At 50.1% G+C, this 16,957-nt stretch overlaps 1 protein-coding gene and 1 pseudogene across 2 annotated transcripts; both read right to left on the reverse strand.

Annotated features, from left to right (window-relative positions):
• Positions 1-207: 207 nt before the first annotated feature.
• LOC311202431 (olfactory receptor 14A16-like) lies at positions 208-1,134 on the reverse strand (the record flags this gene model as incomplete). The annotated part of the gene is made up of 1 exon (XM_084277019.1): positions 208-1,134. One exon carries the CDS (start codon positions 1,132-1,134, stop codon positions 208-210), a length of 927 nt encoding a protein of 308 aa, XP_084133145.1.
• A 10,592-nt stretch (positions 1,135-11,726) lies between these two features.
• On the reverse strand, positions 11,727-12,651 carry LOC311202432 (olfactory receptor 14A16-like; annotated as a pseudogene). Its single transcript has one exon. The product of its transcript is annotated as an olfactory receptor 14A16-like (transcript).
• Positions 12,652-16,957: the final 4,306 nt, after the last annotated feature.

Genomic DNA, 16,957 nt, shown 5'->3' on the forward strand with positions numbered 1-16,957 from the left:
AGCACAGCTCCTCATTACACAGTGGCTGGGCTACAAAAGAACAGGAGATACTGCGTTAGGAATGGGTTGAATGTGGACACTGTTACAGTTTAGAGAAGCAAGGAGGAAAAATATCCCAACAACTAAAAACCCTAGTAAATACAGACTGGTCCTAACGTGAGTTCCATAGTCAGTGATAAGCAGAAGAAGATGAGCACTTTACTGCTGCTAAAAACATCCAGTCCTCAGTTTCCACATGGCATCCTTGAGCTCCTGGTTCCTCAGGCTGTAGATGAGGGGGTTCACTGCTGGTGGAACCACAGAGTAAAGGAGTGACACTAACAGGTCCAAAGAAAGGGAGGAGATGGAGGGCGGCTTCAGATGGGCAAACAGGGAAGTGATGAGAAACAGGGAGACCACGGCCAGATGAGGGAGGCAGGTGGAAAAGGCTTTGTGCCGTCCTTGCTCAGAGGTGATCCTCAGCACAGCCCTGAAGATCTGCACATAGGACACCACAATGAACACAAAACACCCAAAACCTAAACAAGCACTGACCACAATGACTCCAATTTCCCTGAGGTAGACATCTGAGCAGGAGAGCTTGAGGATCTGGGGGATTTCACAGAAGAACTGGTCAATAGCATTGCCATGGCAGAGGGGGAGGGAAAATATATTGGCTGTGTGCAGCACAGCAAACAGAAACCCACTGGCCCAGGCAGCTGCTGCCATGTGGACACAAGCTCTGCTGTCCAGGAGGGTCCCATAGTGCAGGGGGTGGCAGATGGCAACGTAGCGGTCATAGGCCATGATGGTGAGAAGGGAATACTCTGATGATAGCAAAAATAGGAAGAAAAACAGTTGGGCCACACATCCAGTGTAGGAAATGGCCCTGGTGTCCCACAAGGAATTGGCCATGGATTTGGGAACAGTGGTGGAGATGCAGCCAAGGTCAGTAACAGAAAGGTTGAGGAGGAAGAAGTACATGGGTGTGTGGAGGTGGTGGTCACAGGCTATGGTGATGATGATGAGGCCATTGCCCAGGAGAGCAGCCAGGTAGATGCCCAGGAAGAGCCAGAAGTGCAGGAGCTGCAGCTCCCGTGTGTCTGCAAAGGGCAGGAGGAGGAACTGGCTGATGGAGCTGCTGCTGTTGGACATCTGCAGCCATCAAGTGTGGAGAGCTGTCCAAGGAGGAAAAGGCACAGTGAGAAGTTAGGGAACTCTTCTATGAGGACAACCTCTTCCAATTCACATTGACTCTCTGTATTAAGGAGGACTTTTTTCAGGTCCCTTGTGGAAGCTCTGTTTTGTGCTGCCTTGAACGTGCCACTGCTGGGACTCCCTGGTCAGCTGTGGCCTCTCTAGAACTCATTCCTGCCTGAGTTCTGTAGAATATCAGTGTTTGCGCTGCAGGGGATATGAGGGAGTTCCCAAATCCCCCCTGCCAGGGCATTTCTGGAAGCAGTTCCTTCTTTCTCCCTCCCTGAAAATGTCACTGATACCTGGAGCTGTCCCTCCAGCTGCTTCTCTTTGCCCATGCACCTCCCACTCTGTGCTCACAGACCTCATCCCACCTGTCCTGTGCTCAGATCTGCTCTGCAGACCCCTCCTGGCATCAGGGCACTGCCCCGGGGAACCTCTGTGTATGCAGGGCTCAAGAGATCCTCTGATGTGGACATTCTTGAGGGGAGAAATTAGTTCTGATACACCACAGTCAGCACAGCCCACAGGAAAGAAAAAGTGAAAGCGAAGACTCTACCTACACAAACATGCTTCCTTGATGTTGTTCTTCAAATTCCCTTTGAAATTTCTCAAGGATCAGCTGGAGCTGGGAACAAACCTGACCCAGGCATCACTGTCTTACTGCAGAATGACCTCACGCTGCTCTTCCCTTGGTCACTCCTTCAATCCACAGGTCCTTCTCTATCCCTGTTGAAATCCCAGCAGGCAGGCTGAGTTCTGTCCCTGGCAGCAACAGAGTCCCTGCCCCAGCACCCAAACCCCGGGTGTGCAGGGACCCTGCTCAAAAAGACAGCCCTGGGCACCCACGCTGCTTCACACCTCTGCAGCCATGCCCAGGAGAAGACAGCTGTCCTGCCCTGTCCCTCTGATGGGGCAGAAGGGCATCCCTTCCAGGCAGCACTTTCTGGTCCTAGAGAGAACCTGTCCTCCTGACACACCCCACACACTGCCCCATGTCCCAGCTTTAGGAGATCCCTCCAGGAACAGAACCTGCATTGCCCTGCACCCACAGACATACCAGGCAGAGTGCTGTGGAGATTTCTCCTCCAGTGAGCTCTCAGCATCCATCAGCTCTCTCAGCCTCACAGGTCTCCCCTCGGTGCCTCCAGGCAGTGTCCCCAGCCCTGTGTGCTTGGCAGAGGAGCTGCTTCTGGGCAGAGCTGTGTTTTGTCAGGGCTGCTGGGTTGCAGTGGGCTCCCACTGTCCCAGGAGCCTGGCCCAGCTCCCAGCAGAGGAGCAGGTGAAGCTGTCACATACTCCATCCCCTCTGGCCTCCTTCGTGGTGTCTCTGGAGCTCAAAGGAACTAACTTGTAAAGATACTGAAGTCCTTTGTAATGTTCCTTCCCTTGTCTGGGGAGCAATCCTTCTGTCCATCAGAGTCCTTTCTCCTGATCAAACCAGAGTTGGGCAGGAGAATCACCTTGCCTTGTCTCCCTATGAGACACGACCCACAGGAAGGGACAAGGAGGGGTCTCTTTCCCCCTGTGAATGGAAGGGAGTCAGTCGAGTAATTGCAGACCCTTCATCCTTGCTTTGCAGCCCTGGGGCTGGAAGGACTTACTGCTCTGACCTATGGCTGCCACAAACACATTGGAATTTCCATTCCTCTTGCCCCAGTTCTGGTGGCACAAATAGGCACCTTCTGTATGGGAGCTGCTGATCCCAGCTCCCATGGGAATTACTGGTGGTGGAGGCAAGTTGTCATTAACTCTTCTCCATGAGAGTGAGCCTCATCAGATGGAAAGTGCATGTCACACACATTTGCTGTACTCAAATCTGAAGACCAGGAATGACTCTTTAGGACCCCATGGGTGAGGCTTCTGCTCTCCCTGGGTATTTGAGAGACAAATCAAGTATTTTCGTTTTCCTTGTTATAAATCTCTCCTCACTCCTGTCTTTTACTTCTACAAGGCTTTTCCATACCCAGAGTCAGCAGATGTCCAACTGCAGCTCCATCAGCCAGTTCCTCCTGCCCTTTGCAGACACACGGGAGCTGCAGCTCCTGCACTTCTGCCTCTTCCTGGGCAAGAGTTTCATGATCATTATTGTAGCCCATGACCATTGACTCCACATGCCCATGTACTTCTTCCTCTTCAACCTCTTGTTGAAGTGTTTTGACCCAGGTGCTCACCAAAGCTGCTCTATCACTCCCCTTCTTCAGCTGCGTAGGGGAGAGAAGATGTAACTAAAGGTCAGGATAAGGACAGTGAGAGATCATGCAGAGGTCACTCTCCTGAGTTACTCTCAATAAACCCACCTAATTCATTACCCAATCAAAGAGAGCAGAGGAATGGGAAAGAAAAATAAATTAAAACACCCCCCACCATCCCTCCCTGTTTTTCCCAGGGTCCCATTCACTCTCTAATTCTCTCCTTCCTCTAACTGAGCAGCACAGGAGGATGGGGAATGGGCATTGGGGTCAGTTCATCACACATTGTCTCGACTGCTCCTTCCCCCTCATGGGAGGACTCCTCACAGTCTCCCTGTGCTCCAGTATTGGGTCCCACCCACAGGAGACAGTCCTTCATGAACCCCTCCAATGTGATTCCTTCCCACATGGCTTCAGATCATCACCAACTGCTGCAGGGTGGGTCACTTTAGTGGGGTGCCCTCCTTCAGCACCAGACTGCTCCAGCCTGGGTCCTCCACAGCCCTGCCAGCAAACCTGCTCCAGCACAGGCTTCCTATGAGGTCACAGCCTCCTTCAGGTGTCTGCACCTGCCTGAGCACGATGATGTCTACAGGCTGCAGGTAGAATCACTGTTCCACATCATCCAGCATGGGCTGAGGGGGAACAGCCTCATTCACCATGGTCTTCTGCATGGGCTGCAGTGGAATCTCTGCTATGGGGCTGGGAGGACCTTCTCCCCCTATGTCAGTGATCTTGTTGCCTGCAAAGTTCCTTACACTTTCTCTCTCTTTTCTCTGACAGCAAAAAGCAACAGATAATTTTTAATTTCTTATTAAATATATTGTCACAACAAATATATTTTCACTGCCCCTCTGCCATGGCAATGCTGTTGACCAGTTCTTCTGTGAAATCCCCCAGATCCTCAAGCTCTATTGCTCATGGGCCACACTCAGTGAAATTGTGGCCAGAGCTTGTTTGGCTTTTGGGTGTTTTGTGTTCATTGTGGTGTCCTATGTGCAGATCTTCAGGGCTGTGCTGAGGATCCCCTTGGAGTAGGGATGGCGCAGAGGGTTTTCCACCTGCCTTCCTTACCTGAGAGTGGACTCCTTGTTTTTCATCACTTCCCTGTTTGCCTGCCTGAAGCCCCTCTCAGTCTTCTCCCTATTTACAGATTCATTGATTCACAGAAGTCTAGGGGTTGGAAAGGGCCTCCAGAGATCATTGAGTCCAACCCCCCTCCCAAAGCAGGGTCCCTAGGACAGATTGCACAGGTCAATGTCCAGGCAGGTCTTGAATATCTCCAGAGAAAGAGACTCCACAGCCCCCTGGGCAGCCTCTCCCAGGGCTCTGTTTCTCTCACTGTGAAAATTTCGTCTGAATTTTGATGTTGAAACTCCTATTCTCCATATTGAAACAATTGCCCCTTCTCCTGTCCCCACAGACCACTTAACTCGGTGTTTCCACCAGCAGTGAACCCCCTCATCTACAGCATGAGGATCCAGGAGCTCAAGGATGCCATGTGGAAACTGAGGACTGGATGTTTCTAAGCAGCAACCACATGTTCATCTTCTTCATTGTATTGTTGGCCCTGATGACTCAATGAGATGTAATAATGTTGAATAGATTGATGTAGATGTCACTTAGGAGAAAATTAATATAACTTTATTATAAGAATATTCGTGTTTTTAAGAATAGATTTTTTTTGGATTATAGTAAATGTGGTTTTGCCCCAGCTGAGAGCCGAGCACCAGACAGTTGCTTGTTCTTTAAAAAAGAAAGTGGGGGGACAAACAAAACCTTTTAGATTGGGATAAGGATAGTTTACTAAAATAGCAGAGAGAGAGATACAACAATGATAACAGGACTTTGTAGCAAAATATATGAAACTGGTGATACACAATGCAGTTTCTCACTGAACCACACAATTCAGGCCGTGCAGCCTAGAGCTGTTCCGAAAACGGGATCGTCCCCAAAACTGCACATCATGGAGCTGCCTCCTCCTCCTCCCACCAGCCCCCCTTTTATGCTGAGCATGATGTAATTGGCATGGAATACCCCCTTTGGCCAGTTCGGGTCACCTGTCCTGGCTGTGTCCCCTTCCTTCTCCTTAGTAGGGAAATAGGAACAACTGAAAAGTCCTTGACTGCTTGGCAAAAACCAGAAACATCAGCACTGCTCTCATCCCAACTCCAAAACATGGCATTCCATGTCCTATTAGAAAAGAAATTAACTCCATCACAGCCAAAAGAAGCACTCTGACATAATTTCCCTGTAAAAGGGGCTAGATGGGGAGGGGTGGTCATGGCATGGTACAGCACTGTTATTGTTGGGGTTGTAAGGTACTCTCTGTGCTATCACTGGGTGTGAGTGCAATCTGGGCTGATATTGTTCTCCTTTTATGGTGCTTTTGTCAGTAAACTGTCCTTATCCCAACCCACAGAGGCTCTGTCTGTTTCTCCTCCTGGAGTGAGCGAGCAGCATGTGATGCTCAGCCATTGTTTGGGGCTGAACCACCACAGTTTCCAAGCCACTAGCAGTGAAATACTCTGGGAGAAAGTTCAGGAAAAGTGTGTCCAAGGCCTTGCTAAAGTCAGGTAGACAACATCCAGAGCCCTTCCCTTCTCCAAGTAGCAGGTCACCCTGTCATACAGGGAGATTCAGTGGGTCAAAGAGGACCTGCCCTTATGAAACCAAGCTGACTGGGCCTGATCACGTGGGGGTTCTTCATGAACTGGATAATGCTGCTCAGGATGATCTGCTCCACCAGCTTCTCTGGGACTGAAGTCAAACTATCAGAGTCTTTAATTTCCCTGATCATCCTTCTCTCCCTTCTTATATAGGGGGTTACGTTGACTGATTTCCAGTCTTCTGGTACCTCTCCGGTCAGCCAGGACTGATGGAAAGTGGCTTGGTGAACCCCCCTTGCCAGCTCTTCAGCACCCTTGGCTGCATCCCATTCAGCCCCACAGATCTCTGCACATCTCTGTGGTGCAGCAGGACCATCTCCTCCTGGATTGAGGTGGGCTCATTCTGCTCCCTGTCCCTATCCCTGTCTCCTAGCTCAGGGAATTGGATTCTCTCTCTACAACTGCTCCTTTTACTAAAGACAGTGGCAAAGATTTCATTAAGCACCTCAGCCTTGTCCTCATCTTTCAACAACGATTCCTCCTGAATCTGGTAGGGGATGGAGAGTCTCCCTGCTCATTCTTTTATTTAAATGGAGGCCAGATGAATTTCTAGCTGGGCTTTGGACCAACAACGAGGAGAAACTCTCATCCTGTTGTTCTTCCCTCAGCATTACACACCCCACGATGCCCCAGGAAGAGCCCTGAGCAATGCTAGTGGGCCAGGACCTGTCCTCCATGGGATGAGGGTCAGGGCTTGGCCTTTCTGCTTCATCAAACCAACCCAAGGCTTTCATCATCATCTCAGCTGCTTGTACATTGCCTTTGCCTACCACCCAACATGGCCTCCAATTACCTGTGCTAACGAGTCCCTGGGGAGGCTCAGCCAGCAATGGCTCTCAGTGGGACTCATTAATACTTCAGGGTACTTTGGCTTCTACTTTTGACATGGAGTTTTTTGTGTGATTTCCTCTCAGTACCTGAGCTTCAAGGACTCAGCACCAAATGCATCCCAGGGCTCATTAAAAATAAAAAGCAAGCCCTAAGGAGCTATGTCTCTTCATGTAATTATCTTCAAGTCTTCAAGAGATGTACAGATCATTGAAGCTGTTTCAAAGGGAGCTGATAGGAAAATTGATTTATTTTTAAGGGTGTAGGTTATTATTTTCACTGTAGAGGAGAGGTGACAACCTCTGACTGAGATTGATCCAGGGTGCCTCCTAGGGATGTCTGGACTGGTCTGAAAAAGGGTCCCTTGAGGCAGTGGGGACAACCTTGCTGCACATCTCCACAAGCCCACCATGACTCTCACCAGCCAACTGGGACTTGCATCCCTTGTCCTTACATCAGGTCTCTCTGCTGCACTCCACAGTGAGGCATTACAGCCCCTCTGTACCAGCTCCCCTGCTTTCCTTAGAGAACTGGCTGCACACAGGCAGCACACAGGGAGGTATTTTCCCACCAACAAAAGAAACCTGACAAGATTCACCATTAAATCAAACACTCCTCACTCTATGCCAAGTGCAATCTGCCACCAGTGAGCTTCACCTTCCACAAAGCTTAACCCTGTGAGAAATGTTTTTGTGAGAGGAAGGAGACTGTGAAATCACCACAACTCAAGAGCTGGCTAAAGACAGAATGAGTCAGACAGCTCCAGAAAGGCAAGGGTTTAACTCCCTGAAACTCAGAGCAGCAGCTGCATGGTTGAGAGGTGTCTTGTCCAATTGCAAGGGGAAGGGAAATGTACACGTCTGTCAAGTGTAGGGAAAAGATACCCTTTCAGTGAAGATGTCATGTGTTGGCCAGGCAAGTGCATGACCACAGAGCAGAGTATGCAGTATTTGAGGGAATTAGCTGTGTGAGAGATGAATTACTATGATCCTGATGATCTGCAGTTACCCACCAATCTTGACGAAGTCCAATGTCCCTCACCCATGTGGTATAAGTCTGTGTGGAGTGCACCAACATCATATGCCAACTGACTGGCAGTAATAGATTGGGGAAAGGAAGAAGCACTGACAGCAGCTGAGGTGTCTGGCCAACTCCATCTATTTGAAGAAAGTCTTTGTTCCTCCCTTGTCTCAGCTGTGGATAAGTTGTCTTGAGAGGTCTGGCAACTCAAAGAGGATATGTCCTACTGCCCACCTGGGCAGATAACAATTTCAGCTCTCTGAAGCAGGCCTTCCCCTGTTCCAGAAAAAAGTACACACCAAGAGACATCCTGTGGTTCTCTCTGCATGACCATGGTGAAGACATGAGGAGGTGAGATGGGAAACCCACCTCCAATCCTGACAAGCTGCAATGAAAAAGAGTTACAAAAAGAGATTTCTCCAGGAAGAATGCTGCACCAGTTTCCAGTAGACAGCCCACCAGACTATCATTGTGCCTGTGATCCTCTTGAAGGGACTGCTCAGCCTTTTTTTGAAAGAAGTAAACAGCAAATATGATGAACAAGATTAGAGGGCAAGTTTTCAGAGGTACAAGCCAGCCAGCTGGCTTTAAACATTGCCAGATGAGAAAAGTGGCCAAAATTCTACCGCTATACTCACTCCTGGATGGTGGCCAATGCCCTGTGTGGGTGGTTGCAGCAATGGAAACAAAGTGACTGGGAGTGCAGAGGCAAACCCTTCTGGGCATGATTTAGATGGTGTGCAAAAAGGGGTGGATATTGTCCTGGTTCTGGTCAGGCCGCAGTTATCTCACCTGTGCTGGCTGATTGGGGAGGTTGAGTTAGCCCTGGCTGTTTTGCACACCACCTGACATCACTTCTCCATAAAGGAGCTGGTTTGGGCACCACTCCTGGGTGCCTCCAGGGCAGTCTGAGTGCAGCTGGGGTGTTGGGTTGGTCCTCCTGTCCTGCAGCACTCTGTAATCCTCAGGTGGGTAAGGTACTCTGTGTTCTCACCGGGTATGAGTGTTCATGAGTTTCATGGGCTGTTTATTGTTCTAGTTTCATGGTGCTTTTTTCAGTGAACTCTCCTTATCCCAACCGACAGAGGCTCTGTCTCTTTCTCCTCTGGGAGTGAGCCAGTGGTATGTGGTGCTCAGCCACTGTTTGGGGCTGAACCACCACAAGCATTTACAGCACTCTCTCCTCTATTTATTTTCTATCATGTCCTTTAATGCCTCTTGCTGAGGCACCACAAGTCAGCTGAGGCTTCTACACTCACACATTAACCACTGACACATCGGAGCTTCACTTCCAGCAGACCCTGGCAAAACCCTCCGTGGTTTTACAAAGAGAAACCTCAAGAAATTTTCCAACCAAAGCTGATCTGCTCCTTCTGATCTTGTGATGTTCTGCATCAGGGGATAACCAGAACAGGGGGTGAAACCAACACGTCGTCCTGTTTTGTGACCAATCCAGCATTGGTGACACATGATAATCTATTCATTGCTGACCAGTGCTTGCACAGCATAAAGGCCCTTCCTGATTTGCGTGCTGCTCCACTAGAAAATAAGCTCAGGGAGCACTGGTTGTTGTGGTTGAGGACTGCCAGGGCAGCTGGTGCCAACTGCCCAAAAGAATCTCCCATGCATGATGACATCATCAGTGAGCAGGGTTAAACCTCAACACCCGCACATCAAGGGAATTCAGACATGAATGGTGGAGCAGCAGTGTCAAGGAGGAGGCTTTAGGCCTTCTGAGGGATGCCATAGCAGCCAGAGCTGCTACACAGGAACCTGGCCGTGAGCACATTGGACAGCACTGGGAGCAGTACGGCCACCCAGGCAAAGGCACTCACTGTCAGTTTGACTCAGCACTGGTGTGGACACCAGCAGAGAGTCCAGGAGTGGGGGGTGGGGGGTCGGTCAAGACGAGTGTGGAGGAACAGTCACAAGGTTGAGAGAAATTCTGCCAAGATAGGGTTAGGAGTCTTGTGTGGAGAGGCTGTGAGACCCGGGCTTCTTTAGCCTGGGGAAGGGGAGTCTGAGGAGAGTGTAGGGGTAGCTCAGAGAGCTTGAAAGTTCCTTTTCAAATTAATGGCAATTAAAACTAGAGGTGCAGATGGGTTATGAGCATGGAGAAATGTCATTCTGAGGGTAGTGCTGTGGTGCTTGGAGTTACTTGGAGGAAGTGTGGATGAGCTGGTTGCTTGGTTTATCTGGGAACAGCTGGCAAGGAGGGAGAGACAGCAGTACAGGCAGGGACATGGTGGGGTGAGAACAAAGTGGGGAAAGGGGTTGGGTGCCTGCAGGGAAACAGGCACAGGTGTGGAGCAGTGTCACATGGGCTGTGGTGCAGAAGGTCAAGGGTGTTATCCAGGCTGAAAGGGCCTGATAGAAATGAGATCACAGCACTTGGCTGTGGCTAATGTCCCTGCAGAGGCCTCAGAAGAGACACATTGTTCTCGTGGCCATGGAACATCATTGCCTCCTTGAACTCAAAGTAGGGAGGCATCAATGTGTCATACCCCTGTCCTACCCTTGGCATCACACTCCCCACATCCAATGTAAGAGCCCTGAGACACAGGTGAGGGTCAGGATCTCCCTGCCCAGAGGCTAGGGATAAGCACTTGGCATTTCTGCTTCATCAGACCAAGCCAAGGTGTTCTCAGCATCAGAGCTGCCTGTGCTTTGCCTGGGTTTGTCCTCATGGCCTCTAGTTGTGAGGTGTAAGATGTTCATGGGGAGGCTTTGTCTGTAATGGCTCACAGTAGGGCTCATGAACGCTTCGAGGTTTTTTGGGCATTAGGTCTGACTGACATTTTAAGAGGTTTCTTCACTCTTCTCTTAGTATCTGGGGTCTATGGACTCAGAAGCAGATATACAATAGGGCTCATGGAAGTACAGAAAGCCTTAAAAAGCATATCTGTTCAAGTGCTTTTCATTAAAAAAATCCAGAGTTCTACAAATAATTGGATTACAGTTAGGTATTTAATGATGAACAGTTCAAAGGAATATTACAATGGAGGATATTTTCTCTTCACGACTATTTCCTGTCATGGCTCAGTTGATAGAAGCAGTGACAGCCACATTATGCAATGGGTGTCAGTCTCCTAAGGAGATCTGGACAGGCAGGAAAAGCAGTCTCTTCAGATCCAAGCCTGCATGGAGAACCTTGCTCTTCCCCAAGCCCAGCAGTTCCCTCCCTGGCCTCCTGGGACTCCCAACCCTTTTCCTGGCATCATCTGTGCTCACAGGCACAGACAGATTTCTCTGACCACAAACAGCAGTTAAACAGGACACAGTTTAATACCCATGAAATCTCTCTCCTCAGCTCCCTGTTATAGCCAAGCAGCGTGTGCAGGGGTTCAGCTTTCAGAGGAGATTCTCTCCCAGAACAGTTTTAATAAAATACATAGAAAGGTCACTTGTCAACACTTTGGAACTCAAAGCAGAAACCAGAGAGATGATTGGGATTTCAGTGAACAAAGAGAAAGTGGAGGTGGAATCCTGTGGTCAAAGTAAAGTGCATACATCCATCCAGTCTACTGAAAAGATGTCCCTAGGCATGGCTGTGCCGTCAGGAGAAGTGGAAACACCTGAATGACGAGGGAGATGAAAGAGGCAGACCGGTGGTGAGCCAGGTACAGGGGAAGGGGAGTGTTTCTTCTGCTGCCATGTCTGAGTAAAACAAGACCAGAGATACTGCATGAGGAATGGGATGAAGGTGTTATTACATCAGAGACAAAATAGAGGGAAAAAGCCCCACAGCACCTAAAAATCCTAAAATACTAAATACAGACTGGTCCTAATGTGAGTTACATGACCAGTGATATGGGGAAGAAGATGAGCAGTTTATTGCTGCTTATAAACATCCAGTCATCAGTTTCCACACGGCATCCTTGAGCTCCTGGTTCCTCATGCTGTAGATGAGGGGGTTCACTGCTGGTGGAACCACTGTGTAAAGAAATGCCAATACCAGGTCCAAAAAAAGGGAGGAGATGGAGGAGGGCTTCAGGTAGGTAAAAAGGGCAGTGCTGAGAAACAGGGAGACGACGGCCAGGTGAGGGAGGCAGGTGGAAAAGGCTTTGTGCCGTCCCTGCTGCGAGGGGATCCTCAGCACAGCCCTGAAGATCTGCACATAGGACACCACAATGAACACAAAACACCCAAAAACTAAACACACATTGAAGAGAATGACTCCAATTTCCCTGAGGTAGGCATCTGAGCAGGAGAGCTTCAGTATATGAGGGATTTCACAGAAGAACTGGTCAACAGCATTGCCATGGCACAGGGGCACTGAAAATGTATTGGCTGTGTGCAGCACAGAATTGAGAAACCCACTGGCCCAGGCAGCTGCTGCCATGTGGACACAAGCTCTGCTGCCCAGGAGGGTCCTGTAGTGCAGGGGGTGGCAGATGGCAACGTAGCGGTCATAGGCCATGACAGTGAGAAGACAGTACTCTGTGGCAATCAAACACAAAAAGAAAAAGTTTTGAGCCAGACATCCTGTGTAGGAAATGGCCCTGGTGTCCCACAAGGAATTGGCCATGGATTTGGGAACAGTGGTGGAGATGCAGCCAAGGTCAGTAACAGTGAGGTTGAGGAGGAAGAAGTACATGGGGGTGTGGAGGTGGTGGTCACAGGCTATGGTTGATGATGAGGAGGCCATTGCCCAGGAGAGCAGCCAGGTAGATGCCCAGGAAGAGGCAGAAGTGCAGGAGCTGCAGCTCCCGTGTGTCTGCAAAGGGCAGGAGGAGGAACTGGCTGATGGAGCTGCTGTTGGACATCTGCTGCTATCAAGTGTGGAGACCTGTCCAAAAGGAAAAGGCAAAGAGAAATTAGGGAATCTTTCCTTGAGGAAAATCCCTTCCACTGCTTATGGAATGCCCTCAGGTTGACTCTCTGTATTCAGGGAGAATTTTGTCAGGTCCCTTTTGGGAGGTCTGCTTTGTGCTGGCTCGAGCGTGCCACTGCTGGGAGGAGGGTCAGCTGTGGGCTCTTGAGAACTCAGTCCTGCCTTGCAGCAGTCAGTAAATAGAAGGATGGTGTGATCTCAGACTAAATCCCCTGTGGATAGGAAGGAGCTTTTCAGCACTTTCACTCCAGTTTCACCCAAGGGCAGAGCAGAGCTTTGGAGCTTTTTTTCACCTGCCTGTACCTGAGAGTGTTTCTGCTGTCAGAACTCCCTGACATTGCTGCTGCAGTGCCAGTGAAACCTTCCCCTGAATGCAGAGTGGGGAGAGCTGCTCTGTCCATCAGCCCTGGTCTCAACTGCCCTGTGCTGGGTGCTCTCTGATCACACCCTGGTGTTCCCTGTTCAACATCAGTGTCTGCACTGTGGGGTATATCAGCGACGTCCCAAATCCGCACTGCCAGAGCATTTTGGTGAGCAGCTCCTTTATTCTCCCTCCCTGACAATGTCTCTGCTGCCTGGAGCTGTCCCTGGAGCTTCTTCTCTCTGCCCATGTCACATCCTGCTCTGTGCTCACAGAACTGATCCAGTCTGCCCTGTGCTCACCTCTGCTCTGCAACCCCCTCCTGGCATCATTGCACTGCCCTGGGAACCTCTGTGTGTGCAGAGATCAGGAAATCCTCTGATGTGGACATTCTTGAGAGGAGAAATAAGTTCTAATACACCACACTCAGCACAGCCCACAGGAGAGGAAAAGTCAAAGCAAAGACTCTGCCTGACAAGAAAATGCTTCCTTGATGTTGTTCTTGAAGTTCCCTTTGGAATTTCTCAAGGATCAGCTGGAGCTGGGAGCAAAGCTGACCCAGGCAGCCTTTTCTTGTAGCAGATGGACCTTATGATGACCTTCCCTGGGTCACACCTATAACCCATAGTTGCTGTCTCTATGCTTGTGTAAAGCCCACCAGGCAGGCTGAGTGCTGACCCTGGCAGCAGCAGAGTCCCTCCCATGATCACAGCCGCAGGGTGCAGGGACAATGCTCACACAGACAGCACTGGGCACCCCTGGGTGCACACACTGCTTCACACCTCTGCAGCCATGCCCAGGAGAAGACAGCTGTCCTGCCCTGTCCCTCTGATGCAGCAGAAGGGCATCCCTTCCAGGCAGCACTTTCTGGTCCTACAGAGAACCTGTCCTCCTGACAGACCCCACACACTGCCCCATGTCCCAGCTTTAGGAGATCCCTCCAGGAACAGAACCTGCATTGCCCTGCACCCACAGACATACCCCGGACATTCTCACAGGTAGAGTGCTGAGGATATTTCTCCTCCAGTGAGCTCTCAGCATCCATCAGCTCTCTCAGCCTCTCAGGTCTCCCCTTGATGCCTACAGGCAGTGTCCCCAGCCCTGTGTGCTTGGCAGAGGAGCTGCTCCTGGGCAGAGCTGTCTCTTGTCATTGCTGCTGGGTTGCAGTGAGCTCCCTCCATCCCAGGAGCCCAGCCCAGCTCCCACCAGAGGAGCAGGTGTAGCTGTCATGTACTCCATCCCCTCTGTCCTCCTTCGTTGTGTCTCTGGAGGTCCAAGTAACTAACTTGGAAAGATACTGAAGTCCTTTGTAATGTTCCCTCCCTTGTCTGGGGAGCAATCCTTCTGTCCGTCAGAGTCCTTTCTCCTGGTCAAACCAGAGTTGGGCAGAAGAATCACCTTGCCTTGTCTCCCTATGAGACACGACCCACAGGAAGGGACAAGGAGGGGTCTCTTTCCCCCTGTGAATGGAAGGGAGTCAGTTGAGTAACTCCAGACCCTTCATCCTTGCTTTGCAGCCCTGGGGCTGGAAGGACTTACTGCTCTGACCTATGGCTGCCACAAACCCATTGGAGTTTCCATTCCACTTGTCCCAGTTCTGGTGGCACATATAGGCACCTTCTGTATGGGAGCTGCTGATCCCAGCTCCCATGGGAATTACTGGTGGTGGAGGCAAGTTGTCATTAACTCTTCTCCATTAGAGTGAGCCTCATCAGATGGAAAGTGCATGTCACCCACATTTGCTGTACTCAAATCTGAACACCAGGAATGACTCTTTAGGACCCCATATGTGAGGCTTCTGCTCTCCCTGGGTATTTGAGAGGCAAATCAAGTATTTTCATTTTCCTTGTCATAAATCTCTCCTCACTCCTGTCTTTTACTTCGGAAAACACTTTTCCATACCCAGAGTCAGCAGATGTCCAACAGCAGCTCCATCAGCCAGTTCCTCCTCCTGCCATTTGCAGACACACGGGAGCTGCAGCTCCTGCACTTCTGGCTCTTCCTGGGCAAGAGTTTCATGATCATTATTGTAGCCTATGACCATTGACTCCACATGCCCATGTACTTCTTCCTCTTCAACCTCTTGTTGAAGTGGGTGGACCCAGGTGCTCACCAAAGCTGCTCTATCACTCCCCTTCTTCAGCTGCATAGGGGAGAGGAGATGTAACAAAAGGTCAACATAAGGACAGGGAGAGATCATGCAGTGGTCACTCTCCTGAGTTACTCTCAATAAACCCATCTAATTCATTACCCAATCAAAGAGAGCAGAGGAATGGGAAAGAAAAATAAATTAAAACACCCCCCACCAATGGGCATTGGGGTCAGTTCATCACACATTGTCTCAGCCGCTCCTTCCCCCTCATGGGAGGACTCCTCACAGTCTCCCCTTGCTACAGCTTTGGGTCCCTCCCACAGGACACAGTCCTCCATGAACTCCTCCGATGTGAGTCCTTCCCACATGGCTTCAGATCATCACCAACTGCTCCAGGGTGGGTCACTTGAATGGGCTGCCCTCCTTCAGCAACAGACTGCTCCAGCCTGGGTCCTCTCAGCCCTGCCAGCAAACCTGCTCCAGCACAGGCTTCCTATGAGGTCACAGCCTCCTTCAGGTGTCTCCACATGCCCTAGTGTGGGGATGTCTACAGGCTGCAGGTAGAATCAGTGTTCCACATCATCCAGAATGGGCGGTGGAGGAACAACCTCACTGACCATGGACTTCACCAGGGGCTTCAAGGGAATCTCTTCTATACTAACATGGTTCACATTTATCCCATTCCTAACCCAGGATCTCATGGTCTTGTGTGATGCAGACATTCTGTAACAAAAAGCTGTGCTCTCTTTGCATTATGTCTCCCTGGTAAGGTGCTCAGATTTCTCCAGGAGGATGCTGTGGAGACAGTGATGAAGGCTTTACTATGTAGACATCAGCCTTTTTTCTTCATCCTCCACCACAACAGTTCCTCCCCCATTCAATAAAGGTGGGAGATCCGCCCTGGCCCTCCTTCTGTTCTTAATATTTTTGTTGTTTAGTCCTGGCTGGAGGGCAGACATCCACCAAAGTCAGTCTATTACTCCCCTTCTTAGTTGGACAGGGCAGAAAATATACATTAAGAGGCTCAGGAGTTTGAATAAGGACAGGGAAGAGCCCAAAAGCAGCATTTGTCAAATTTAGGACTGTTCCCTTTCTAAGGAAAACCTTGAGCCTCAGGGATACTGGGGCTGCTACTGGGCTGCATAGAAACACTCCCCTTCCCCTGTACCTGCATCACCACCAGTCTGGCTCTTTCATGTCCCTGGTCAGGCAGGTGTTTCACCCTCTCCTGATGACACAGCCATGCCTAAGGACATCTTTTCAGCAGACTGGCTGAATGTGTGCACTTCACTTTGATCACAGGATTCCACCTCGGCTTGCTCTTGGACATTCAGATGCTGCTCAGCTCTCTGGTTCTTCCTTTGAGTTTCAGAGAGTTGGAAATGTCCCATCTCTTAGAAGTCTAATGAACTGTTCTGTCAGAGGTCAGTGTGTTGATAAGTGACCTTTCTATGTATCTGATTCAAACTGTTCTGGGAGAGAATCTCCTCTGAGAGCTGAACCCCTCCACACGCTGCTTGGCCGTAGCAGGCAGCTGAGGAGAGAGATTTCATGGTTATTAAACTGGATCATGTTGAATTGCTGTTTGTTGTCAGAGAAATCTGTCTGTGCCTGTGAGCACAGATGATGCCAGGAAAAGTGTTGGGAGTCCCAGGAGGACAGGGAGGGAATTGCTGGGCTTGGGGAAGGGCAAGGTTCTCCATGCAGGGTTGGGTCTAAGGAGACTGCTTTTCCTGGCTGTCCAGATCTCTTTAAGACACCTCTGGACCAGCTCCCATTGCAGCA

Source organism: Gallinula chloropus (assembly GCF_964237585.1).
Source record: "Gallinula chloropus genome assembly, chromosome: 30".
In the NCBI taxonomy this organism is placed as follows: domain Eukaryota; kingdom Metazoa; phylum Chordata; class Aves; order Gruiformes; family Rallidae; genus Gallinula; species Gallinula chloropus.